Source organism: Chaetomium globosum, genomic scaffold (genome assembly GCF_000143365.1).
Source record: "Chaetomium globosum CBS 148.51 scaffold_4 genomic scaffold, whole genome shotgun sequence".
NCBI classification, from domain to species: domain Eukaryota; kingdom Fungi; phylum Ascomycota; class Sordariomycetes; order Sordariales; family Chaetomiaceae; genus Chaetomium; species Chaetomium globosum.
The window spans coordinates 218,069-242,522 of NT_165979.1; the positions used below are offsets into that span (position 1 = coordinate 218,069).

The 24,454-nt window shown below is 56.8% G+C and overlaps 9 protein-coding genes across 9 annotated transcripts; 4 read left to right on the plus strand and 5 right to left on the minus strand.

Moving 5' to 3' along the window:
• Window positions 1-3,052: 3,052 nt before the first annotated feature.
• Window positions 3,053-3,376, minus strand: CHGG_03779 (uncharacterized protein; the record flags this gene model as incomplete). The annotated part of the gene is made up of 1 exon (XM_001222992.1): window positions 3,053-3,376. The coding sequence occupies one exon, from the start codon at window positions 3,374-3,376 to the stop codon at window positions 3,053-3,055; it is 324 nt and encodes a 107-aa protein (XP_001222993.1).
• Window positions 3,377-5,541: 2,165 nt separating this feature from the next.
• On the plus strand, window positions 5,542-6,290 carry CHGG_03780 (ribosome biogenesis protein RLP24; the record flags this gene model as incomplete). Its single annotated transcript, XM_001222993.1, has 2 exons — window positions 5,542-5,617; window positions 5,701-6,290. 2 exons carry the CDS (start codon window positions 5,542-5,544, stop codon window positions 6,288-6,290), a joined length of 666 nt encoding a protein of 221 aa, XP_001222994.1.
• Window positions 6,291-7,013: 723 nt separating this feature from the next.
• Window positions 7,014-7,569, minus strand: CHGG_03781 (uncharacterized protein; the record flags this gene model as incomplete). Its single annotated transcript, XM_001222994.1, has 2 exons — window positions 7,014-7,348; window positions 7,443-7,569. 2 exons carry the CDS (start codon window positions 7,567-7,569, stop codon window positions 7,014-7,016), a joined length of 462 nt encoding a protein of 153 aa, XP_001222995.1.
• A 921-nt stretch (window positions 7,570-8,490) lies between these two features.
• Window positions 8,491-9,861, plus strand: CHGG_03782 (60S ribosome subunit biogenesis protein NOP53; the record flags this gene model as incomplete). The annotated part of the gene is made up of 3 exons (XM_001222995.1): window positions 8,491-8,642; window positions 8,698-8,997; window positions 9,168-9,861. 3 exons carry the CDS (start codon window positions 8,491-8,493, stop codon window positions 9,859-9,861), a joined length of 1,146 nt encoding a protein of 381 aa, XP_001222996.1.
• A 195-nt stretch (window positions 9,862-10,056) lies between these two features.
• CHGG_03783 (uncharacterized protein) lies at window positions 10,057-11,178 on the minus strand (the record flags this gene model as incomplete). The annotated part of the gene is made up of 1 exon (XM_001222996.1): window positions 10,057-11,178. The coding sequence occupies one exon, from the start codon at window positions 11,176-11,178 to the stop codon at window positions 10,057-10,059; it is 1,122 nt and encodes a 373-aa protein (XP_001222997.1).
• Window positions 11,179-11,616: 438 nt separating this feature from the next.
• CHGG_03784 (uncharacterized protein) lies at window positions 11,617-12,682 on the minus strand (the record flags this gene model as incomplete). Its single annotated transcript, XM_001222997.1, has 5 exons — window positions 11,617-11,723; window positions 11,786-11,978; window positions 12,060-12,444; window positions 12,498-12,555; window positions 12,622-12,682. The coding sequence occupies 5 exons, from the start codon at window positions 12,680-12,682 to the stop codon at window positions 11,617-11,619; spliced, it is 804 nt and encodes a 267-aa protein (XP_001222998.1).
• A 1,963-nt stretch (window positions 12,683-14,645) lies between these two features.
• CHGG_03785 (uncharacterized protein) lies at window positions 14,646-20,141 on the plus strand (the record flags this gene model as incomplete). Its single annotated transcript, XM_001222998.1, has 9 exons — window positions 14,646-15,158; window positions 15,233-15,581; window positions 15,652-15,746; window positions 15,811-15,930; window positions 16,071-16,798; window positions 16,870-17,836; window positions 18,004-18,018; window positions 18,644-18,973; window positions 19,230-20,141. 9 exons carry the CDS (start codon window positions 14,646-14,648, stop codon window positions 20,139-20,141), a joined length of 4,029 nt encoding a protein of 1,342 aa, XP_001222999.1.
• Window positions 20,142-20,360: 219 nt separating this feature from the next.
• On the minus strand, window positions 20,361-21,219 carry CHGG_03786 (uncharacterized protein; the record flags this gene model as incomplete). Its single annotated transcript, XM_001222999.1, has 3 exons — window positions 20,361-20,440; window positions 20,498-20,718; window positions 20,783-21,219. 3 exons carry the CDS (start codon window positions 21,217-21,219, stop codon window positions 20,361-20,363), a joined length of 738 nt encoding a protein of 245 aa, XP_001223000.1.
• Window positions 21,220-22,278: 1,059 nt separating this feature from the next.
• Window positions 22,279-24,303, plus strand: CHGG_03787 (uncharacterized protein; the record flags this gene model as incomplete). The annotated part of the gene is made up of 4 exons (XM_001223000.1): window positions 22,279-22,478; window positions 22,567-23,082; window positions 23,191-23,652; window positions 23,763-24,303. 4 exons carry the CDS (start codon window positions 22,279-22,281, stop codon window positions 24,301-24,303), a joined length of 1,719 nt encoding a protein of 572 aa, XP_001223001.1.
• Between the last annotated feature and the right edge of the window lie 151 nt (window positions 24,304-24,454).

Consider the following 24,454-nt stretch of genomic DNA (forward strand, 5'->3'; position numbering starts at 1 on the left):
TCCCCTCCCCCGCCACAGCCATTTCGGGCTCCAATGATTTTTGAGAGTATGAGTTCCGAGGTTCTACACACGTGCAAGTATTCGGGTTCCACCAGCGGGTGGGCATTCGTAGACGGGCACGCTGAGACATACGTGGCATTCGAAACTGATGTGGTGGAATATAAGGTGCAGGCGGGGAAGTGTTTATAGACCAGCTCTTATAGATCCTACCAAATAGGTGGGCAATCCGAGTTCGAACGAAACGGAGGTGGGCGAGGGCGCCGGTAGGAACGACGTTCCGGAGAAACTGGGTGGCGACGAAACGCTGGTTGGGGTAGTCGTATTGGGCATTTGATTCGTGCAGCAGCGCATCATGTGCATATACTTGTTCAGATAAGCCCCATACCCACCATGGCGGTTCCCGGGTAGGAGGTCGTGATAGGGGTGGTGAAAGTTGACGAATGGATGGATGGATGGAATTTATTTCGCCCGGAGGCACTGGGCCTATAGGGCCTTAGCACGCTAACTACATCCGGATCAAATCGGTTTGCCTTTAACTCGTACAAGCCCCCTACTTCTTCCCCTCTTTTCTCGCTGCACCCATTTACCTCTTGCCTTGGTTGTTGTTAGCAGATCAACTTGGAGGGCTACTTTCTCCAAGTGTTCAGCGTCCTATCTTCAGCAGCTAAAGCGGGACCTGCTGGTTAAAGGCTCGTGGTTGAGGCTCGTGGTGTTGAGTGTCGGCTTCTTCTACTGTGACTGGTCTAGACTCTCCTCCTCATTCAAGCTCCAGCCTTCCTGTTGCCATTGCGTATTTGATCGTCGCCCTGACTGCCTTCATATCTGGTGACCAATGCCTTGTATCTGATGGCGCTTTCCCTCCCAGATAGAACGAGAGGCTTCCTCGTCTTGCCACTGTGCATTGCAGCATGTCTTCCCTCAGAGCTGTCCATCTCACGCAGAAAGTTGACGAAACAGTGTCACGAATATGCCAACAGGCGGGACCCCGGGGCGCGGGATCCCGGGCCAGTCATTTAAACGAGCCAATCACAGGGTGCTCTCCAGAGCACCCGAGAGCCAAGAAGGGCGACCAGTCAGAAGCCGCTCTCAAGGGGCTCTCGAGAGCCACCGAGAGCCATGAGCTCTAGTAAGCTCTCAAGGGCTGTCTAGAGCTCAGGAATCAGATAGCAGTATATAGTCACTCGTTCTGGAGAGCTCTGGGAGTTCTCCAGTTAGCAATCACAACTACAGTTCGCTACAAGCTCGAGAGCCTACTGTTGAGACAAGTCTTTGTTGTGCACCCTTTGGCTGCACCGAACCTAAGCACCCTTTGCAAGATTACCTTCGACCGAAGCTGAACCCTGACAGGACGGGGTCCTGGAGTAGGTTCGTCACACTTAGGTATCCTTAAATAGACCCATCACCAAGACCCACACGTGCACTTGCTTGAATCCGTCAAGCCTAGGTACTTACCTAGGCACTTAGGTGGCTACATGTACCCACCTAAGGTACCAAGGTAGGTTAATATTGCAAGGTTTGTTAGTAGGAGGTCAAGCTCGGTGACCCTACAAAGGCCCTTCAGAGACTCCAAGACGCATCCCCGGCCGTCGCCCCTATGTTCAAACGAGCTGGACCTTTTCCTCCTCACCAGGCTGGTCGAAATGGCCAACTGATCGAGCTAGAAAAATATCTCCGGGTACGAGCCCGCCGTATTCAGATACCTCTCAGGAGAAGCGGGAAATAAGCTAGTTCCACAGCACCCCTAACGCTCTTCCTAGGCTACTTATCCTAGGCTGCGGCCGTCAGCGCATCATACTCAGCCCTCTAGACATGCATAATCAACCACATCGACCGCTCCGCCGCCGACGCGGACGCATCATCGCGCGGCGGGGCCCCAGCAGATCCGGATCAAGCAAGGCCTACTTCCACATGATCCGCATGCTGCGCAACAACGGGCGGCACGACGAGATCGTCCGGCGGTGCGAGGAGCTCATCCAAGGGTTGTGCGATCACCATGGACGGCGCCCGCTCCTTTTCCGGCCAATCGAGCCCGGTATCACTTGACCTCGCCGTGAGCCACTGCGAAGAGAGCAACCTGCCGGCCGCTAAAGCCGCGTACCGACACGCGCGCAAATAACTGGGCACGAGAGACAGTCCCTGTGGTGGCTGGGTGTTTGGCCGTGTTTGCGTCGAGCGAGCGTGCGCAGATGCTGGAGTAGGGGGGGGGATATGGATAAGGAGGGTGAGTTTTATGAGGAGACGCTGTTGAACTTTGTTCGGTTTCAAATCGGGCGACGAAAGCTCGGGGGCGTCGTTGATGCTCAAGGACTTGATCGAGTTTCACGAGCGCTTTCAAAACTAGGAACAACTAACGGATCGTGAAAGGGAGGATGTTGTGTTTTGGGTGGTCTGGGGATGGCATTTTGGAAAGTAGCTTAATTAGGTAACCTACTCAATAAGTAATGGTTTCTGCGAGCTTGGGAAGCACAAGGGCAGGGCCGACGTTGAGTAACCTGAGTACTTGTACGTGGTTACTTCTTTCGTTCAATTTCTGCCGCCGGCGACCGACGCCATATGAGAATAACCAACTCACAAAGGGCGGGGTTCCTTTGTCTCGGGTTTGGAAGAGAACAATGTGGGCCAGGGTTGAATCGAACACTCGGGCCAGACAATAGTTCAGCAAGTTTCTGCACAAACCACTGGTCAGGGGAACTGGCGTCCAAGTGACTCACCGACGAGAGAAACTACGGGTGTACTTGAGCGAAGCGGCATTTATTCGCTGGCCTTAGGCGACCATAAGGTCGCTAACGATGCTATCTGTATCCCGACAGTGTATGTACAGGTGTTATCGCAATGGCGAACCCACGGGCATACCCGTGGGGAGCTTGCCATGAGCATAATGGAACCCATTCCGTCCTAAACCATCGCAGCCCATAAACCAGAAACCCCGGCATGCATCGTGGTGATATGTACAAGGAGATAAGAGACCCATCCTGTTCAAACGAGACTCTCCAGGACTCCATGCATGTTATGATATGTTGTTTCGACGTCAATCAATCTGATGGACCTTCACTTAGGTGTGCTTGATGCCCAACCTGTCGAGGTTCCTCTTGATGCTCATGTCTGTCTTCTTGGCCGCCTTCTCCAAGGGAAGACGGTGTTCGATCCTCTTGACGGTCCGCTCGACGGGCGGTGAGATTCTCTGGATACCCCTCTCTACGGGGTTCCTGAAGAAGGTGATGTTGCGCTCCCAGCGGGGAGCCCACTTGACTGTCTGCCGCGAGAGGCGCTCCTCAGCACCGGGTGCCATCAGGTAGAAGGGGGCGAAGCCAGTGACGCCAGCAGCACCCATGCAGAAGACCTCAGTCCTGGTGGTAGCGGGAATGCGGACGGGCATATTGGCGGTAGAGTGGAGATTGGTTTGTTCTTGTTGTTACTTGGTGGGCAGCTGAGTTGAACAGTCGATGTCAGTAGGTGAACTGACGAGAGAACGAAGGGGATGGGTGGCAAGACAGCATCGAAGATCAGGTGGCAGCGTGCGGGGTCTTGCCAACACAGCAAGCTTGGACCAAGGGAAGCCAGGTTGGTAAAACAATAACAAAGTGATGCTTACCTGAGGGAAGGAGAGATGCTTTATCGACTCGATATCCTGAAGCTGAGAGGAGTTGATCTCAAAAGGTCGAATTGATGAATTGTAAAGCGTGTGTAGTGTTTACAGTTAACAATGGTAACAACTGTGACGTATTGGTATTGGGAAGTTGTTGTCGCACAAAGAGGAGAAGCTGGAGAAGGAGGGCACACTTGCCCCTTTATTCCTGATGGGCATGAGCGACCAACACAGATGGGCTGGGAGACGACGCCTCTGCCCAGCTGCCCGACAGCCGCTTGCCGCTTTGGAGGACCAGAAACAATGTGCTTTTGCAAGGGGGTTCCTTCCCCAAAGAGGCCTGGAACATGCCATAGCGGCCAGGTTCGGAGCGGGGTAACCGTCGCCGTATTAGCCAGCGCCAATCATGGTGTGGTATGGACGTCACTCTGCAGTCGCGCAGCTCCTGATTGCCAGTGAGCATGGTCCTCTGCCTGACTCAAATAGGTTGGCATGGCGCCATGTGCACATCTGGCAGGGGAGAGAGGAGATGATTGTCGCATCTGTCCCCTACTTCAATCGACTCGTGTCCGCTCGCACATCGGCGACCCAAACTTCCCATCCCACAAGACGAGACGAGACGAAAACAGAATACAAACCGAGCTCGAACTTCGAAGTTGATACTCATATCAATCCGGTGTTTGCTTCATGACAGCGCGTTAGCGTGGAGGGCAGGGGTTGGTGGACCCGGGCCGCGTTAAAGCTCCACATTCCCCGGACTCCACCCCCGCGATGGAGTGGAGCTGGTGGAGTGAGGAATCACCAAAGCGCCCCTTCTGTTGGCACGTCGGGCATTTGCTCGTGTGGACACTGGAGTCTAAAGCTTAAATCGCGGAGACTAGTTGGTAATCACCGGATTTTGTACGATCAAAAGCTAATGCTCGGGACTTGACCCAGTTCATTTTGGACTCGGTTCAGAGGAGACACAGCTGATTCAACCCGACGCGCGCGGGCTTCGGTATGAGCAGGCGGCAACAGACAGGGTCCAACAGAAGGTCACGCCCCCAGGGCCAAAGCTCCCGACCTCGCCCCAAAGCCCTGCCCTCGCCGCCTTAGCTCGGGCCGGGGAAATACGTGTACAAATCGCAGCGGATGTCTTGGAACTGGGAAATCCAGATAAAAACAGGATAATCATTGGCTTGGGTGTCGGAGGAAGCTGAACGTCGACGGCTCGATCGTCCATCGCCCAGCGCCACCATGCTGCAGCTGCCTGAGCCATGGTCTCGTGAGAGTCTCCTCATCCGGGGAAGGGCCCACATCAAGGGGAGATCTCAAACGGGGCTTCGGCTTGGCAGCAACCTGATTTCCAACCCGAATTGACAAGAACGAAGCTGGGCCGTGAGCCCGCGAGAATTGAAAATTTCGACAATCAGTTCTTCAGACGAAAACAAAATTATGGGAAGAGAATTCATCGACCAAGCCCAAGTCTTCGCGTTTTTGGCGTCGCATTGTGTTCAGTCGTTTCCAGTCTTGGGCTGAAACCATGAGATTTGTGCAGCATTTGACCCGTTGCTCTGTGCTTGGTATGCATCGGACAATGTCGTTGAGGTTGAGATTTTACTACTTCCACGTCACAGTGGGACTTGGGCTTGGATGGTGCTGTGTCCGGAAGGTCTACGAAATAAAGCACCTTCGTGTTGTTGATGTTGATGTGAATGGTGGGGCTTGTGGGACGCCCATTGCCAAATGCCATGTGAAGACAGTCAGCTCCAACCCTAACCCTTCTTAGTCTCTGTGTGTGCGATAAAGATGCGATAAGCGTGGGGTTCTTCTCCACTTTTATTCCGCCCAGCTGCAAAGGCGGTCAATTTTTTTTCGGCGGACATCGAGGCCTGCGTCGACCCTAGTTGAGGTTGTGAGTTTGACCATAGCCCCTCGGCAGCCCTCCATCACGACCGCCGGTTCCGAGTCTCAAGATGCGTGTCGACAATTGTTTCTTTTGCGGGCGGCCCGCGTGGCCCAGCAAGGGCATCACTTTTAACAGGAATGACGGTTCGTCTCCCAATCCCGCTCGGCCTCAATTCCACATTTCAACCCCAAGGCAGACAGATGTTGACTGCTCCTCTTTCTCTCAGGCAAATCCTTCCGGTTCTGCCGCTCCAAGTGCCACAAGAACTTCAAGATGAAGCGCAACCCCCGCAAGCTCAAGTGGACCAAGGCATACCGCAAGAACGCGGGTAAGGAGATGGTGGTGGACAGCACGCTGCAGTTCGCGGCGCGGCGCAACGTGCCCGTGCGGTACGACCGCGAGCTCTTCGCCAAGACGCTCAAGGCCATGGAGCGCATCAGCGAGATCCGGTCGCGGCGCGAGCGCATCTTCTACAAGAAGCGCATGGCCGGCAAGCGCGCCCGCGAGGTCGCCGCCGCCCGCAAGCTCGTCGCCGACAACGAGCACCTGCTGCCCCGCCTGCGCGGCAGCGAGAAGAAGCGCCTGGCCGAGCTGGCCGCCGAGCAGGGCGTCGACGTCGAGGACCTCGAGCGCGAGGAGCTGGCCACCCTGCGCAGCAGCAAGAAGACCAAGGCCTTTGGCGGCGAGACGCGCAGGCTCCGCGTGCGCACCGACGGCGGGGTCGAGGAGATCACCGAGGCGATGGCTGGGCATATGCACGAGGGCATGGAGGACGACGACGAGGACGACGAGGACGACGATATGGATACCGATTAAGGGGGTTATTGCAAACGATACCCGCCGCGCCCTTCAGGATCCGTCCCGGGTTTTGCTGCTGTGGATTCAGACGCCAACGACGCCACATACCTTGCCGTCGGCGCATATCTCGTAGCATCCAGGATGGGAATGATGGCAAAGCAACACCCAGGGCCACATCCGGGCTTAAGGGAGCCAGGAGTCTCATATCATCCAGCATCAGCGCTAGCTTCGTGGGACGCAAGTCCTCGGCCTCTCGAGGCACTCATAGACACCATCGGTTGGGAAACTGGCGAATTGGCGTTAATTGGAGGGAAAGTTGCCACACATAATATGATGGCCTGTGATTAGATAGGCACCCTGACACGCTTGGGCCCTGAAATTGAGGGATGACAAAATACATGGGTTGGTTAGATCGAGGTCGCAGACTGAGTTGAGATTAGCCAAATCAGCATGCTCTCTCCCTGCCCCTGCCTAGTGACCCAAGATTGCGCCGCCCTCAAGCCACACAACGCCATGAAACGGACGCAGCTCCGAACGCAAAGGTCATGAAGTACATATTATTAGATTGATTCATGTAACGCTGATGCAGACGCACCCACCACCGCCCACCCCGCCGAATCCTCCTCCTTGCTGGCCACAGAAGGGTAATCACGGTGGACATGGATATCTCCGCCCTTACCTCCTTCCCGTCCCATCCCCCCACCCCTACGCCCTTCACCTCACACATCCCACCCGCCCCATCTAACAAGCGCACCCCTCCTGCTGGGCCGGTGCGGCGGGGGTCTTGACGTCGATCATCTGGTTGGCGGCCTGGGCGACGGCGTCGGCGCCCTCCATGCCGGGGAGGGCCTGGGCTATCCTCTTGAAGAGGGTCTTGACGTTGTGGCCCAGCTTGGCGCTCGTCTCGACGAACATGAGGTTGTTGCGCTTGGCCTCGTCCTCGCCCTGCTGCGTCGTCACCTCGCGCTTGTCGTTGAGGTCCGTCTTGTTGCCCACCAACACGATGATCACGTCGTTGCCCCGCTCTGCTCGCACGTCGTCGATCCATTTTCGCGTGTTCTGGAAGCTTTTTGCGTCTGGGACGGGGTGTTAGTATGTATGCAGGTGCGCTGGTTGTTTGTTGTTGAGGTCTTGGGGGAGTGAGGGTTGTTTGTTGGCGCTCTCACTCACTTGAGATGTCGTACACTACCACCGCCACGCTCGAGTCCCGGATGTAGGATGGGATCAAGCTCCTGAATCGCTCTTGCCCGGCTGTGTCCCAGAGCTGTAATCGCACTGTCCTGTCTTCGAGGTACATGGTCTGTCGGGCCTAGTCAGCGTGTGCCGCATGTGCTGTCTCCTCCGCTGGGCGGGTCGGGGCTTGCCTTGGAGAGGAAATCGATGCCGATGGTGGCTTGGTACATGTTATCGAACGAGTCATACATGAACCGTGTGATGAGCGACGTCTTGCCAACTGTTTTCCCGGGTATGTTTAGCGAAGACTGTCTCTTGTTGTTGCATAGTCTCTAATCTCGAGGATGGGATCGCATACCGCTCTGTTCCCCTAAGAAGACGAGCCTAGCGCGGTGTTAATAAATCTGCCCCGTTTCCAGTTTACAAGGTACCATTACTTGAACTTCTTCAGCGGGTTGTTATAGGACCCGCCAGCTCCTGCTTGCGCCATGATGGTGGACTGAAGTAGGGGGCAAACGGTTGGGTGTCGGTCTCAGGGATGCGCAAGAGGAGGGGTTCCGCGGCGGCGATGGCGTCGAAACGATAGGGTTTGGTCGCCTGGGGGTTTGTATGGTTTGCCTAAGGCGAGAATAAGTCTATTGAGGCCAGGTTCCCTTCAGCAGTAGCTGGCGCAAAGTATTCTCCAAGTGGGCGGTCCCTTTGTGACGGAAACCGATGGCTATTGGTGTTGGCACCTGGCAGCAATCGGCGCTGGTCTCGAGTGCACTGGAAAGGGATGCGTTGCTAGCGCGTTGCAGCCCCTGGCGGCCGCCGTGTCTGCCAGCTGTCAGTGAGCGAGGCCTGGCCGCGTGGGCTCGCCTGTGGGCCCACCGGCCACCGCAACCTTATCCTTATCTTATCGGCCCCTGGCCGCTGGAAATTTTGAGAGCGACCCCACTGTTCGTTGCGCATGGAAGCGCCGATTCAGATGCAAGGGAAACACTGGAAAATACCTGACTAGGAACAACCAGGAAAGCGGCAGCTTCGGTATTCTACACCTTTCACAATGCCAGTCTTAAAGCCCCTTTCGGGCAACCCCGACGCCCCTCAACAGTACAAGCAACCCTCCAGGAAAGGCAAGAAGGCGTGGCGCAAAAATGTCGACATTTCCGAGGTTCAACAGGGTCTCGAGGAGCTCACCGGCCAGATCATCAAGGGGTACGTTGTCTGGCAGTGTGGAATATTGCAAAGGGTTGGACTGACAATTCTGCAGGGGAGTCATCGCCGAGAAAGACTCCGCGGAGCTCTTTACCATTGATGTGGAGGGCGATGCGGAACTCCCGAAACGGTTTTCCAAGCACGTCAAGAAGGGGTTAAAAGCCGACGAAATCATTGCTCAGCGGTCGGCGGTAGCGGCGGTGCCAATGCGCAAAAGAGCTGGCGACAAGACCACCGACGGCATTCTCCCCGTTAAGAGGCAACGGACCACCTATATCACACACAAGGAGCTCACGAGGATAAAGAAGGTCGCCGACGGGCACCACGAGTCCACAGTCGCGGTTGTGGACGCCGAGTACGACGTTTGGGCGGACCCGAAGGAGGAGCCGGTGACCGAGGACCAAAAATTCCTCCCCAAGACGGAGAAGAAGAAGAAGGCCACGACGCTAGACGAGAAGCCTATCTCGCTCGCTGCCAACGGAAAGGCGATCTCCTGCCCGTACCGAAGCCGAGAGTTGGCCACAGCTACAACTCCGCCTTCAGCGACTACCAGGAGCGGCTGATCGAGGAGAGCGAGAAGGCAGTAGAGGCAGAGCGGAAACGGCTTGAGGCGGTCGAGGCCGAGCGCATCAAAATGGAGGCGGCCGCACGGTCAGCAGCTGAGGCGGAGGCGGCCGAGGCGCGGGCCGATCTTTCGGAGTGGGAGGATGACTCGGCTTGGGAAGGGTTCGAGAGTGCGGGCGAAGAGATGAGCGTCAAGACGAAGCGGCCACGGCGCAAGACGCAGGCCGAGAGGAACAAGATCAAGCGTCGCAAGGAGGAGGAGCGGAAAGCGAAACACGAGGCGGCCATGAAGCGCAGGAGGGCTCAGGAAGAGCGCATCAAGCAGATTGCGCTCGAGGTGGCTGAGAAGGAGCGTCAGATGGAGCTGGAGAAGGTCGAGATGAGCGATGGCAGCGACGATGACGGCAACGAGATCGAGCTGCGGCGGAGGCAACTGGGCAAGCTCAAGCTCCCGGAGAAGGATTTGGAGTTGGTGCTGCCGGACGAGTTGCAAGATTCCCTGCGGCTACTCAAGCCCGAGGGCAACCTGCTGAAAGACCGGTACCGCAGCATGCTAGTCCGGGGAAAGATGGAGGCGCGGAGGAAGATTCCGTTCAAGAAGCAGGCGAGGTCCAAGATCACCGAGAAGTGGACATACAAGGACTTCTCATTGTGATGGGGCTGGCCGGAGCAAGACAATACAAATACATCTTCCGGTGGCTACTATTGTAGCTACCGACACTTCTCTGTTACATTTCTCCAAACTTCACATTTAACACGCATGATTCACTTGCTTGAAATATCATAGTCCAGCTCCCTACCCACCCCGCTACCCACGCCCTACCTTTCCACCCAGCTAGCCCCCCAAACCTCACCGATACTCCCCCGTAACCTCCTCACAAAACTCCCAAAACTCCCTCGCCTTCCCACTCCCACCCCCATCCCCCACCAACCTCCCCGCATCCACCAAATCCTGCCTCACCACCGTCGCCACCCTACCCCACGGCACCACATAACAGAACCCCTTCCCCTGACCCCCCGCTCCCGCCCCCGCTACCTCCCCTGCCGCTGCCCCAGCTGTCCCAACCGCCGCCGCCTCCGCCACCTCCCCCGCCAGCCCCGCATACAACTGCGTCAGCGCCGCCAGCCGCGCCGCATGCAGCAGCGGCCACGCCAGGTACCCCGTCCACGGCGTGTGTCGGAAGAGTGCGGTCGAGGCCGCGCCCGGGTTGGTGGCGATGCTGAGTACCGGCACGGCACCAACAACACCAGCGGCATTGCTACCAGTGGGGGTGGGAGTGGCAGTGGTAGTGGTGACCCGCTCCTGCTGCTGGCGCGCGAGCTCGGCGGCCAGCAGGTAGTTGCCCGTCTTGGAGTTGGTGTAGCAGCGCGCGGTGTCGGCGGGCGGGGTGCGGAGTTCCGGGGTGGGGAGCACGATGCCGCGCGGGGCGGCGAGTTCAATCATTTGGCTGGCGGTCCAGATTACGCGGACGGTGGTGGGAGTTTGGGTGGTGGTGGCGGCTGTGGCTTCAAGGAGGGGGAGGAGCAGCTGGGTGAGGAGGAAGGGGCCGAGGCAGTTTGTGGCGAGTTGCAGTTCGATGCGCTGCTTGGAGAGGCTGCCGAGGGGCGGTTGGGAGACGCCTGCGTTGTTGAAGAGGACGTGGAGAGTGGATTCTTGGGATTGGAAGGCGGCGACGGCGGTTTTGATGGTGGTCAGGTCGGAGAGGTCGAGGTGGAGGAAGATGAGGGCGGCACTGGCGGAGGGAGAGGGCACGGCGGCCTGGATGGTTTGTATGGCGCGTTGGGCGTCCTCTTCCGAACGGCCAGCGATATAGACACGACCGCCTTTTTGGTACAGCATCTTGGACAGCTCCAGGCCGATCCCCGAGGCGCCGCCCGTCACTATGAAGACCTTGCCATCTTGCGGAGGGACATTGGCCTCGGTGAAGGTGGGCTTTGGCGGGAAGAATTGGGCGAGCTGGGATCTGAACATGCTGGCAGGGGGTGGAATGATGGGGATGTGTGTCGGGTATGGCTAAAGTTGTCGCTGGCAGCCTGGGGGCGGGGTGAGTTTAAATAAACACAGATGATCGGAGGAGGTGTTGCAAGCACAACCCAGGATAGGTCGAGACATGCTTTTAGCGCCCTGCAAGACAAAGTGAACGTTGTTTCTGTTGCCTGGCCCCCAACCTTTGGGCACGCGGAGTGATTTGGTTCCCTTCTTCCGTTTTGGGGGCCAAATTTATCATTACTTCTCACGAGCCACCCTAGCAAGTTCTCTGGTCGTGTAACAAGGTGATATCCCAAAGGTGGGAGGAACTAGAAAGACTTTGTGTGAACAACTTAATATGAAATGACCAGTACATGTATTTGCAGCAGCAACGAGCGTATTGGGCATGCATTCATTGGGGCTCCAAGCCCATGCAACCACTCAACCAATCCACACAGGAGGGCCCGGGGGCTTGTATTCCATCAGCTTCATGTCCTCAATCTTGACTGTTCCGGCCCCTATATCCTGATTCGGGGGCACGAGAAGACCTGGCAACCAAGGTGTCAGTAAAATAACCTGAGATGTAGGAAGTGGCGATCTGCTTGTTTACCTGGGTCGTCGTCTTGGTATGTGCCGGGAAACCTCGCAAACTCTGTCGGAGTGCCGCCGCCGGGGCCAATGATGTTGACAAAGGCGCAGTTGACGTAGAACTGGATGTATCTGAGATCCCCCGTGGGCATGAAATTCTCGATACGCATCAGGTATTTGCCGGGCGGTGTGGTCTTAGGGACGGTGAAGTTGAACTACATAGATACCGAATTAGATTCGTTCGGTTAATATAATTCGCTAGCTCACAAGTTTAAAAGGGGGTGAGGGCGGCGTACGTCGGACACTTTCGGCCAAATCGACCAGTGCTGGTCGTCCAAGGCACCTGCGTAGGCAATCTTGAACCAGTCGCCATCACCTCTGTAGCTCTGGAGGTCGTCGTTTGGAGCACGCGAGAGGTAGATCTGACCGGGCCCCGGATGCCAAAAGTTTGGGTATATACCCTTCTCCGGGTTTCTGGTCCCCCTTCCGTCGGTTGACACCCGGAAGCCAACCTCGGACCCGGCGAGCACGTCGGCCGTCTCCGTCTTGGGGGCTGAGTCAAACGCCAACCTGCCGCAGGTGATGTTCGGGTCGCTGGTCCCGACGATGGGTTCGAGCTTGTAGCTTTGGGCGCCGGGGGGGTATGTTCCGGGTTCGAAATAGAACGAGGAAGCTACATCACTGTGGGCCATCAATAAGGAACCTCGTTATGGACGGACTGTCTGGTAACCTACAGAACATATTTCCACTCAGGCGACTCGGTGCCGTTGATAAGAAGCATCCCCGCAACATCTAAGGGTGTTTAGCATCTAGCTAGGTAGTTGTTTTACTTGATGTCATTCGATGGAAGTAACTCACTGTGCCCTAAAGCGCCCGGACTAAGCAATGTGCCTAGGAACGCAGCCCGAGATATTTTCATCTTGACACCGGGTGATGAGCGTAGGTAGGTAGTTTGGCGTTATGATTGGGGCTGCGAGAGAAAAGTCAGCGAGAGAAAAGTCAACGAGAGAAAGTCAGGTAACGCTACCGAAGCACCAAGGTACCACGATGGGTACCGCCAGGCAGGAGCTGAAGAGCAATGTGACCCCCAGGACGTCTTCAGGTTAACTCCGTTGTCAGGAAGGGACAGCTTTATAGACACCAGGGCCTGAGCTAGGTAATATCGAAGTAATTTAACATCGGCACGTAGAGCGGGGAAAACTTGACACCACACATGGGCGGTAGTCCATGCGTCCTGCACATTTAATGGCCTAATTAACTTAGACAAGTTGCATGCGACGTTGAGGGTACCGTACCGCTAAACAATTACAGATCAACTCCCAAACACCCCAAATGTTTGGAAGAGAGCCACGTGTAAACTACTTGGCTTACACCACTAGCAAGGCTAAGGTTTCGTATGGATTTGGCCGACAGCACGAGTTTGTAGAATCCACGGTCGTCCGTGAAGAGGGGTCGAAGGCGACAATGGAGGTTGCAGACGTGCAGGGCCAGCAGGGCATGCGGGAGGTAGGCAGGTACCTATGAAACAGGTTGTGATGAACCCGACATGGATGCCACAGCCCACAAAGCGAGCCACAGTATCTGTACGAGTCATCTCCTTTTCCGCACCATTACGTTGTTGTAAAGGGGCGCTGGAGACATGAGTCGTGGAGGTGCTACCGTATCACTGCCAACATGAAATGTCCAGGACTCCAGACGGAACCGAGCGACTGAGGTGACGAGGTCTCTTAGTTCCAGGGGGTGACGCGGCAACCGACGGTCCACTCCGCAGGAGGCAACGGGGATCGAAGGTCCGATGTGGTCAGTGGTCACTGGAAACAGTCAGCTTCACCCAATAGCACCAGCTGACCGGCCCAGAACCAAAGTACCTATGGTTGGGGGCCGCACTGCCGCAGCGGCGATCTGTGGTACCAGACCAATACCGACGATGCCGGCCATAGGTCCAGGATTCTGTTCCAAGCTTCTTGCACTTTTGTGCCATGAGTGACAGCTTTTTGCTTAGTTTGCCCGTAGGCTCACCGATGGTCTTTAGGGTTCTTGAGCATCAACTTGGACTTGAAGGGGCACATACATGATACATGTACATCAAGTGGAAAATACCGTATTGACTATTGACCATAACCCGGTTCTACGATGGTGGAGTGGTGTGCTATTTTAACCAGCGCACATTATGCCTCTTATAGGAACTCGGCCTTCCTACTCCGATCTTGTATCGTACCGGAGGTGTGGTGGGAACCGGTGACTGAGCGAGTTACCTTATGTTTGAGGGCTGTTTAATCTCAATCCGGTTCTCCGGCTACCAATTTACGGCAGTCAATGTGTGGGAAAAGACCACTGGGGGATAATAACCCCCATTTTGGTCTGAGGGTGATGCAATCACCACAAGCTCATCACAACCTATTTCATACCACATGCCCTGTGCAGCTTCGCCCTTGACCCCTCCTGAGCCTCCTCTCCTCACGAACAACCAATCGCATGGACTATACGAACTGTCAGCCAAATCTATAATCGTCATATGGAAACCTAGACTTCCATTGTTGGCGGTGTAAGCCAAGGCTACCTACCTCCCTACCTACAGGGTCAATGGTCTTTTAAACACTTCTTGGTGTTTTGGAGTTGATGATCTGCAACTGTTTAGCAGTAGCATTCATACAGACACACCACTGCAGACTAATGCTAGTCCGAAACTGTAGAGTTTCTCAAGTCTTGTTTTTTGATTGGTGTATCTCGCGACTAGGCCTGATGGTGGACATGGATTCATGCATGCCCCCTCCCCGCCTTTACCAACTTTCGATGCCTGCACTTCTTGGGCTCTTTCTATCGTTTTGTCTGTGCAAAGACACGGTATACTCTACACTCCAAGTCGAAAGTCATGGGACACGATGGCACGATACTTTAAACGCCTTCAACAGAAGGTCAAATCCCTGAGAGGCCATACCGAGGCCATAGACTCTGCCAGCGCTTCTCATTCTTCACGTCCGGTGTCGGAGACTGGCGCCGCCCCTCTTCCATCTACCGGAGACAACTTGAAGACTGAAAACGACGCCTCTGCCCTCCCAGAAGAGAAGCCGGGCATCAGAAATGCCGTAGTTGCACCTGTGGCGGAAAGCAAGACGAAAAACGACCCATCTTCATTACGAAAGGAGGACCCGATAGACAAGGATGCAGACGTTGCACTCGTGTTCCTGTCAAGAGACCGCCAAGATCTTTGGCGAGAGGCATTCCTCAAGCTTGACGATGCCGAACGGGCCGCCCTCGACTTCGCTCCCGCGACCGACAGTGATGGTGGTAGGGGTCCCGAGAAAAAGCAGGAGGACATGGGGTTGGCGATACGAAAAATACTTGAAAGTGCCAACGCCATCAAGAAAAAAGATGAGGAGAAACGGTATACCACAGTAAGAGCCTCTAGACAACACTACTGTCACTACCTACTTATCAACGGGCAGCATGCTCACTCGATGCAACCTAGAAAATCAACAAGATCATCGACGGCACAACAAAGGTCAAGTCTTTGATCGATGCCGGGATGGCGTATGACCCGACCATGTACGGGCAGCTCGGTTGGGCCGTTCTCTCGTTTGGGCTGCAGATGGCCATCAACGCCAGAGAGATGCGCGAGTTCGCCCTTGATTCCAGCGAGTACATGGTCAACATCATTGCCAGGTATAGCATCTATGAGCTGCAGTACAGTGGTACTGCCCATCCTTCCGACACGACGGACGCCCTGCAGAAGTTTGAAGAGGGGGTGACAGCCGTTTACACCTCCATTCTCAAGTTTCTGGGCAAGATGAGAGAGTATCTGAACCAGAATTGGTTGGGTCAGTTGTGTGAACCCAATTCCTGTGTCAAGCTTGAGCCCTTGAAGTCTCGACTAACGTGGTGGAAAAGTACATGGCGCTGCTGCTGTGGTGCCGAAAGCCGAGCGAACTTTGTCCAAGACCAAGGAGAGTATTGTCGAGCAAGACCTCGCAGTACAAGACTGGGTAAGTCTGTATACCTGATTTCTCTCTGCGTTTTTGTTGTGCTTACAACTTTTTGTCAATATAGCTGCCGATTCTGGAGCATGAGAGTGTCCAGGGCCAGTTTCAAGCCGTACTCAAGAAGCTGGATGCGCTGGCCAAGCCAACTTACCAGGACGACAAGCAAAAACAGAAACTCGAAAGGAATGTTCTTTTTTTTTCTGCCCTTATTTGTCTACGGCCTACCCAGCTAACTCGGGAATTGGGTACAGCTTCCTGGCCGACCAAGAGAGAACGGCGATCTTGAGCTGGCTACCAGACGGCAACATGGACGGCACCCACGCCCAGATTCGCTCTAGGGCAGAGGTCGACTTCTCGCAAAAGTACCAGCCCGGCGCCTGGTTCTTGAAACATATCGACTTCCAGCTATGGGCAGATGCTCGGTGCTCTTGTGGTTTCTGGTTGCACGGAGATATGGGAGCCGGCAAAACCGTGTTGACGTCGACCGTCATCGAGCATTTTGAGCAACTCTACAAAGGATCGTCGGGAGGGGCTCTTGCTTACTTTTACTGCTCTGCCTCGGAGCCAACCCGTGCCGATCCTCTCAACATCCTCCAGGAAATCCTACGCCAGCTTGCCTCCACCGAGCCCGGCTTAGACATCTTTCGAGAATGGCAGAAGAAGAAGAAGCCGTCTAGCCTGACAAGGGATGCCGTGCTCCGACTGATCCTGCAGATGGTAAACCTCAACGCACATCGGCAGACGACGATAGTCATAGACGGACTTGACGAGATTGACAGGGGCGGCACGGGCCTAACCTCCATCACGGACGCGCTGCAGTACTTGATAGAAGCAGCCGATGGTCTGGTGAAAGTCTTTGTCTCAAGTCGTCCGGAGAGCCGTATCCGCGACCAGCTACAGTCTTGGTCAGGAATCTCGGTCGACCCCGGATCTACACGAAGCGACATTGATACCTATATTGAACTTGAGGTAGACAGGCTCCTGAGACACAAATCTCGAGTGGCAAGCCTCAAGCCGAAAGTCAAGCAAACTCTGAAAGAGCGAGCTGGTGGTATGTATGTATTATCTGGCTTTCCCTGACCGTCCTCAGCATCAGACTCCTCTAACGAACGCTCACCCTCTACAGGTTTCGCTACGTCCAAATGTCGACAGAATGGATATGCCACGGTGAGAGCCCTCTCGAGATCAACCAGGCCATCGCCGAGCTGCCGTCGGAGCTTGGCGGCATCTACCACGGCCTGTTCGAGCGGATACAGAGCCGGCGCAAGATACACCAAGACTATGCGCGTCTCGCTATCTCGTGGATCCTCGGCGCGGCACTGACACTCCGCGCGAGAGACGTGCTCCAGGCCATCATCGCGGGCATCGATGATGTCGATGATGTAGCCATCCTAGAAACCACGATGGATGATGTACTCACGGCCTGTGAGGGTCTTGTAACGTACAACCAGGCGCGGGATGTACTCGAGTTTGGCCACGTCTCCGTCCTCGAGTATATCCAGAAGGAGAAGCAGGATCTGTATGACCAAGCCCAGGTGCATCTCCGGATTGGCACCACTTGCGTCAGGGTGCTGGAGGGGATGAAGCAGATCTACCACTCACCGGAACCAAAATCCAACAACAACAGCAAGAACAGCAGCGACAACGGCTGGGACATACTTCGGCAGCGCATGGAATTCATCGGCCACTGGGCGTGTTTCTCTTGTCCCACCATCAAGGAACTGCCGTCGCGAGGCCGCAACGCCAGGACCTTTATCCAATACGCCAACCTCATGTGGGCGTACCACTGTGCCTCGTCCGGCGCAATCATCCGCGTGGGATCTGCCTTCGGATCCGCCAAGACGATTCTCCTCAACGGACAGGACCATGACGCCTACGGCATACTCCAATTCATCTCCGAGGAGCGTCTGATTTATATGCCGTATCGTGGCAGCCCGCACGATCGGACGCTGCACTGGATCACGCAGTTTGCAGTCGCCACCTCGGGATTTGCGAGCCTCCCTGTTAGGCTTTTGGTGGTGACGCATACGGGGCCTGATGGGGAGCTGCAGGAGGCGCTGATAGAAGGCCCGCCATCCGCTATTTTTATGGAGGTTAGTTGGTATTCCCCTGCGTATTCCCTTGCTTGGTTAGCTCAACTTGGCTGACTATTTGATGCTGACTATGTCTGGCCCTACCGTGACAGATCGTGGAGAGACTGGTAGAGTCGGCAAAGAATGCATCCGAAGAAAGCTCAAAATGATTACAGAACATTTGGCAGTGCGTTGGTGGCCTTGTAGGTAGCTCTAATTGCATTCAGGGGTAAAACGAGATGGCACTATCATATATGCCGGTCCTGTGGTGATAAATTGAAATCATGGAATTGTGTTCATGGCGGTCAATGACAAAGGGATTGAGGATTCTTTCCAATGTTTGCATTCAGTGCTCGTATTACTCAATGATGGCAGATAGTTGGACGATACCTCAAGCTGAAAACAGAAAGCTGCATTGCCCGGTCACAAGCCACAACAGTAGCGAGGCCTACTGCAGCGTTTAGACCCCACGCGTGGCGTACCTCCCTCCTAATTATCTCCCTTGCACACATCCCTTGCAAAGCAACTAACCTGAGCCAAGTCATGCGTAGGCGTCCACCATCACACAATCACGCGCACCCATGACATTGATTTCTGTAAATAATAATCAGAGCTCACCCTCTTCAGACACGGACAATGTCCTCCATCCCTCAACTCCCTCCGCCCATCGATACACCATGGTTTCCCAAAACGAAGACGACGTCGTCGCCGACGGTTCAAAAGCAACAAACTCCACAAACCCATCATAATCAACAGCTTTCCCAAGCGACCACCATTCCTCACCCCAACAATACCACCAACCCCCCCTACACCACCCCCCACCCCCAGCCCATCCTAACCACCTACCCCCCCACCCTCCTCCTCAACCTCCTCGCCTACGCCCTCCCTGCCCTCGTCCCCACCCTCTCCAAACTCTGGATCGCCTCCCTCGACCCCACCCTGGTCGCCACCACCGACGTCTACACCTACATCGGCGTCGTGGCCGAGGTGCTCAACGAGGGGCTGCCGCGCGCCGCGTGGTCCGTCATTGGCGACCGGGCGTCTCGGACGTGGGGACAGAGACTGAGGCTGACGCATACGTTGGTGGTGGTGCAGGGTGTGTTGGGGGCGATATTGAGTTTGGGGTTTTTGGGCGGGGCGAGGGCGTTTGCGGGGGGGGTTTGTACCCGGTGTCCCCGGGGATGGTGCTCGTGGGGGGGTGAGGGAGGTGAGTGTGGTGTATGTGAGGATTGCGGCGTTTTCGGCGTTGAGTTCGGCGGTGGAAACGGCGGTGGCGGCGGCCACGAGGGCGTTGGATCAGCCGGATGTGCCGTTGGTTATTGGGAGTGTTAAGGCCGTGGTGAATATTGTGCTGGATTTGTTGCTGATTTCGTGGTGGCATGTTGGGTCGCACACGCCGACGGTGCTGTGGCAGGCCGGGATCCAGTTGGGGTGTAACATGACGGCGGCGGCGGCGGGGTTGGGGTACTTTTTGGTGATGGTTAGTTGGAAGGAGCATCGTCGGCAGAAAGAGATGCGGCGGGTGGATGGGGAGGATGCGCAGGGGGGGCAGTCGGAGATGGAGTCGGATATGTCGTTGGCACCGAGCATCAAGGCGCTGATGGTGATTCTCCGTCCTGGGCTTCTCACCTTGGCTGAGTCGGCTATCCGCAACGCGCTCTATCTCTGGCTGGTCAGCAACATCGTGTCCATGGGCCAGACCTACGCCACCGCTTGGAGCGTCTTCAACACCATCCGCTGGGGCCTCGTCATGGTCCCCGTGCAGGCTCTCGAGGCTACGGCGCTGGCGTTCGTCGGCCATCAGTGGGGAGCCTGGCGCCGCTCCATCGGAACCAGCACTCTCCGTCCGGGACGCACCTCCCTGCGCACCGTCTTGGGCATCGTCAAGCCGGCTTTGATTTCGCTTGGTCTGGCCATGGTCGTGGAGGTGCCCCTCGCCGTCTTTCTCTCTCTCTGGGGCGCCCGGTCGTTTGCGAGGTACCTCGGCGGATCGGACGAAGTCGCCGAAGTGACAGCCTACATGTGGCGGACCATCGACTGGTGCTATATCTTCTACGCTGCGTCGACCCAACTATCCACCATCCTGCTTGCCACTCGGCCTAAGTGGTATCTCTACCAGAGCCTGGTCAGCAACCTCCTGTATGTCCTGCCATGGGCCATTGTGTGTCAGGTCAAGGCGCTGGATGCCGGGAATGCGTGGACCTACCACAGTCTTGTGTTTGGAGGGAGTCTGGTGTTTAGCTTTGTGGACGTTCTTCTCGTGGACGCCGTGTGGGTGTGGACGTTGGTGGCGGGAAAGGCCAAACTGGAGGTCTTTCGGGAGTAGTAGTAATGGCATTGATAATAAAATAGAACTGGGCATTATTGATGACACCAGCTTTCATTGACACTAGATTATTTACGAGAATGCAATAACACGAACCCCCTTTAGCCTTTAGGCAACGAACAGAGAAAGGGAGCTTCGGTATCAGAAGACTATAGAACCCAATGTTCTGGTACTTGACAGTTTGACAACTTGCATCCCCACTGGTCCAAAACCAACTGCTTAGGAGATGTTGGCCGAGAAGTTGTTGACAGTGAAGGTGGTTTGCCCGCCAGTGAAGGGTTCAGTGCCGAATTGGAAGACTAGGTTAACAGGTTAGCATCTTTATCCTCCGGCCCCAGGCACAACACAAAACTTACCAATCAGGTTCTGCTGGCTGGCCGGGTAGCCCTGGCTGTTCTGCAGGTGGTTGAAGAAGTCCTTGACGTTGGCGCTGAAGCTGTTGATGGGGCTCGACGCAACGAAGCTGAACACCTTCATGCTGCCGTTGTAACCGATAAAAAGCTCCCAGCTGCGGCCGCCGACATTGACGGTGCCCGTGGAGGAGCCAATGGGGTAGACATTGCCGAATCTTCCGAGCCTGACAAACAAACTAGTCAGCAGCCACTCCAGCATCCAGGGGCAACCTTACAACGGCAACTTACCAGATCATCAGTTCGTAGTCGCCGCTGCTGTTGACGTGGTTGGGGTCTGCCGCCGTGAACACATCGTACGCAACGTTGGCGCGGATGTTGGTGTTGCTGTAGGACCACGAGACCGACGTCTGCATATTGTTGAGGTTGCTGATCTTCTGGCCCTTGGCGACCTGCTTGCCACCGTAGGGGTAGCTCTTCACGTTGTTGTCGCCTCCGCTCCACTGCCACGTCGCGTGCCACGAGACGCCGCTGCCGCTGCTGTTGTCAACGTAGGTACACTGGGAGCCCCCCGAGGCCGCATCACGGCCCCAGTTGTTGTTGTTAACCTCATAGCCGTTGCCGGACCAGTAGCCATACTGGTCGCAGAGCGTCGCCTGCTGCCGCTTCTCAACCGCCAGGGGGCTCGCCGCCACCAGCGACGAGAGGAAAAGAAGGCTCAACTGCATGATGAGGAGAACGGCGATGATGATCAGGGTTTGGTGTTAATGATCTTGCTTGTCTTAGAGCATCCACTTGGTCTTAGCAAAGGATCTGCCCTCCTTTTATCATTTATGACGTTCACGTTGAACCTCCTCATGAACATATGCCTAGGAGTTTCAAAACAACTACCGTTACTACGAGAGCGGCTATCACCTTGGGCCTAGCCTCTTCCCCACAACGGCCATATTGGTTATGGAAATGTCATATACCTTGTCGTCCCCATCGTTTGAGATACAAGGTTACAATAAACCGTTGTGGTGGTCTCCGGGCCCGTACCCCAGATTCACCCTATCACTCTCGAACCTGGTTTTCCAGCGAATACCAAGTGCCGCTGGGCATTACCGAGGCCACGGAGTTTTATATTCTTCGGGCGGTCCCCGGTGCTTCTCTCGGTCCGTAGAGTCGGGACTCGGGGTCCGCTCCGCAACGAGTTGGAGAACGGAGCTGGTCCCGATCTACTACCTCTTTTGTTCGTCCCTGGGCGGCCACGCCGTTGAATCACGTCACACGGCACGGGAGATTCCTCTTATAACCGGCTCGACTTCGGGGTCTTCCTGCGCATCGTGAGGTTTGTTGAATACCCCATTGGAGCGCATGGGGTAGGGTGGAAATACCCCAAAACCGACGATCCGGATGAAACGCTGCCACTAACCGACTGCGGGGGAATATCCCGGGACCCGTCAGGGACCGGATCTCGGTACGGAGCGGACGATGCGCCCCAATGGGGACAAACTACTGCCGTCCCGCCTCCCATCGGCTTTTTACTTATTACCCGGGGACCGGGAAAGACCAACGTCCGCCCCAGCCTCACCCGCTCATCCCCCGTTCAGTTCCCTGGGAACTCTGTCATGGACTTGGCGCTAGTACGGGTAATATGGCCAAAATGACATGGCGCAGTGGGCTGGAAATATGCTTCCCCGCGTGCTGGGCCCCGAGTATTTATTGTGATTCGGGGGAGGTGGTGTGTTACAACTTTATGTGGCATCACCAATCTATGCTGCGACCTCCCTCGTAAGCTCTCCACCATGAAACTCTCCGTCTCGTGCCTGGTCGGCATGGGCGCCGCAGTCTACGGACTGGATGCCCCGTTTCAGAAATACCCCGACTGCACGAGCGGGCCCCTGGCCGAGAACAAGGTCTGCGACCGCTCGCTGCCGCCGGCAGAGCGCGCAGCCGCCCTGGTAGCTGCTCTCACCAACGAGGAGAAGCTGCAGAACCTGGTCAGGTATGTCATGCCTCGGCATTAATGGAGAGTCGAAGTTTTCGAGAAAGAAATGTGAAACACATGGAACTCCGTCTAACCTGTATCTCAGCAAGTCAAAAGGGGCATCCCGCCTGGGCCTGCCGGCCTACAACTGGTGGAGTGAAGCCCTCCATGGCGTGGCCTACGCGCCGGGCACGCAATTCCGCGATGGCCCCGGCGACTTCAACTCGTCGACGTCGTTCCCGATGCCGCTGCTGATGGCGGCGGCGTTCGACGACCAGCTGATCGAGGACATCGGCACCGTCATCGGCATCGAGGGCCGCGCCTTCGGCAACGCCGGCTGGTCGGGCATGGACTACTGGACCCCCAACGTCAACCCCTTCCGGGACCCCCGCTGGGGCCGCGGCTCCGAGACCCCCGGCGAGGACATCCTACGCGTGAAGCGCTACGCGGCCTCCATGGTGCGCGGCCTCGAGGGCCCCGGCCCGGAGCGGCGCATCGTCGCCACCTGCAAGCACTACGCGGCCAACGATTTCGAGGACTGGAAGGGCGCCACCCGCCACAACTTCAACGCCGAGGTGTCCGCGCAGGACCTGGCCGAGTACTACCTCTCCCCCTTCCAGCAGTGCGCGCGCGACTCGCGCGTCGGGTCCATCATGTGCTCGTACAACGCCGTCAACGGCGTCCCCGCGTGCGCCAACTCGTAACCTCCTCCAAACCATTCTTCCGCGAGCACTGGGAACTGGACCGAGCACGACAACTACGTGACCAGCGACTGGCGAGGACCGTGCTGGGACGTGTCGGCCAAACACCCCTTACGCCAAGACCACGTCGAGGGGACCGCACTGTGCTTCGAGGACCCGGCATGGACACCAGCTGCGAGTACGAGGGCTCCTCCGACATCCACGGGCGCCTCCTCCCAGGGCCTGCTCTCGTGGGACACGGTCGACCGCGCCCTGCGCCGCCTGTACCAGGGCATCATCCGCGTCGGCTACTTCGACGGCGACCAGTCCCCCCACGCCAAGCTGGGCTGGAGCGACGTCAACCAGCCCGAGGCCCAGCGCCTGGCCCTGCAGGTCGCCGCCGAGGGCATCGTGCTGCTCAAGAACGACGGCACCCTCCCGATCCCCGCCAAGAAGCCCAACGTCGCCATGATCGGCTTCTGGGCCGACGCCGGCGACAAGCTGTCGGGCGGGTACATCCTCTCTGCTGGTCAACGCCCGCGTTTGAGCACTCGCCCGCCTTCGCCGCGCGCCAGCTCGGCTGGCAGGTCAAGGTCGCCAACGGCCCCGTACTCGAGGGCAGCTCGGCCAAGGACACGTGGACCGAGGGCGCGCTCGCGGCCGCCCAGGACGCCGACTACATCCTGTACTTTGGCGGCCTGGACACGTCGGCGGCGGGCGAGACCAAGGACCGCATGACCATCGACTGGCCCGCGGCGCAGCTGGCGCTGCTCGAGAAGCTGGGGGCGCTGAAGAAGCCGCTGGTGGTGGTGCAGATGGGCGACCAGATCGACGACACGCCGCTGCTGGAGATGGACGCGGTGAACTCGATCCTGTGGGCCAACTGGCCGGGCCAGGACGGCGGCACGGCGGTGCTGCAGCTGCTCAGCGGCGCGAAGAGCCCCGCCGGCCGCCTGCCGCTCACCCAGTACCCGGCCAACTACACCGAGGCGGTGCCCATGACCGACATGACGCTGCGCCCGTCGGCCACCAACCCGGGCCGCACCTCACCGCTGGTACTCGACCCCCGTCAAGCCCTTCGGCTTCGGGCTGCACTACACCACCTTCAAGGCCGAGTTTGGCGCCCACCCGCTCCTGGCCGGCCCCAGCGGCGGTGGTGGTAACGGCAAGGGGAAGGGCAAGGATGGCAAGGGCAAAGGCAAGGGCAAGGGGCTCTCCCAAACCGCGGACGTCAAGACCACCGCCATCGCCGACCTCCTGCGCGACTGCACCAACCAGTACCCGGACACCTGCCCGCTGCCCCCGCTCCCCGTG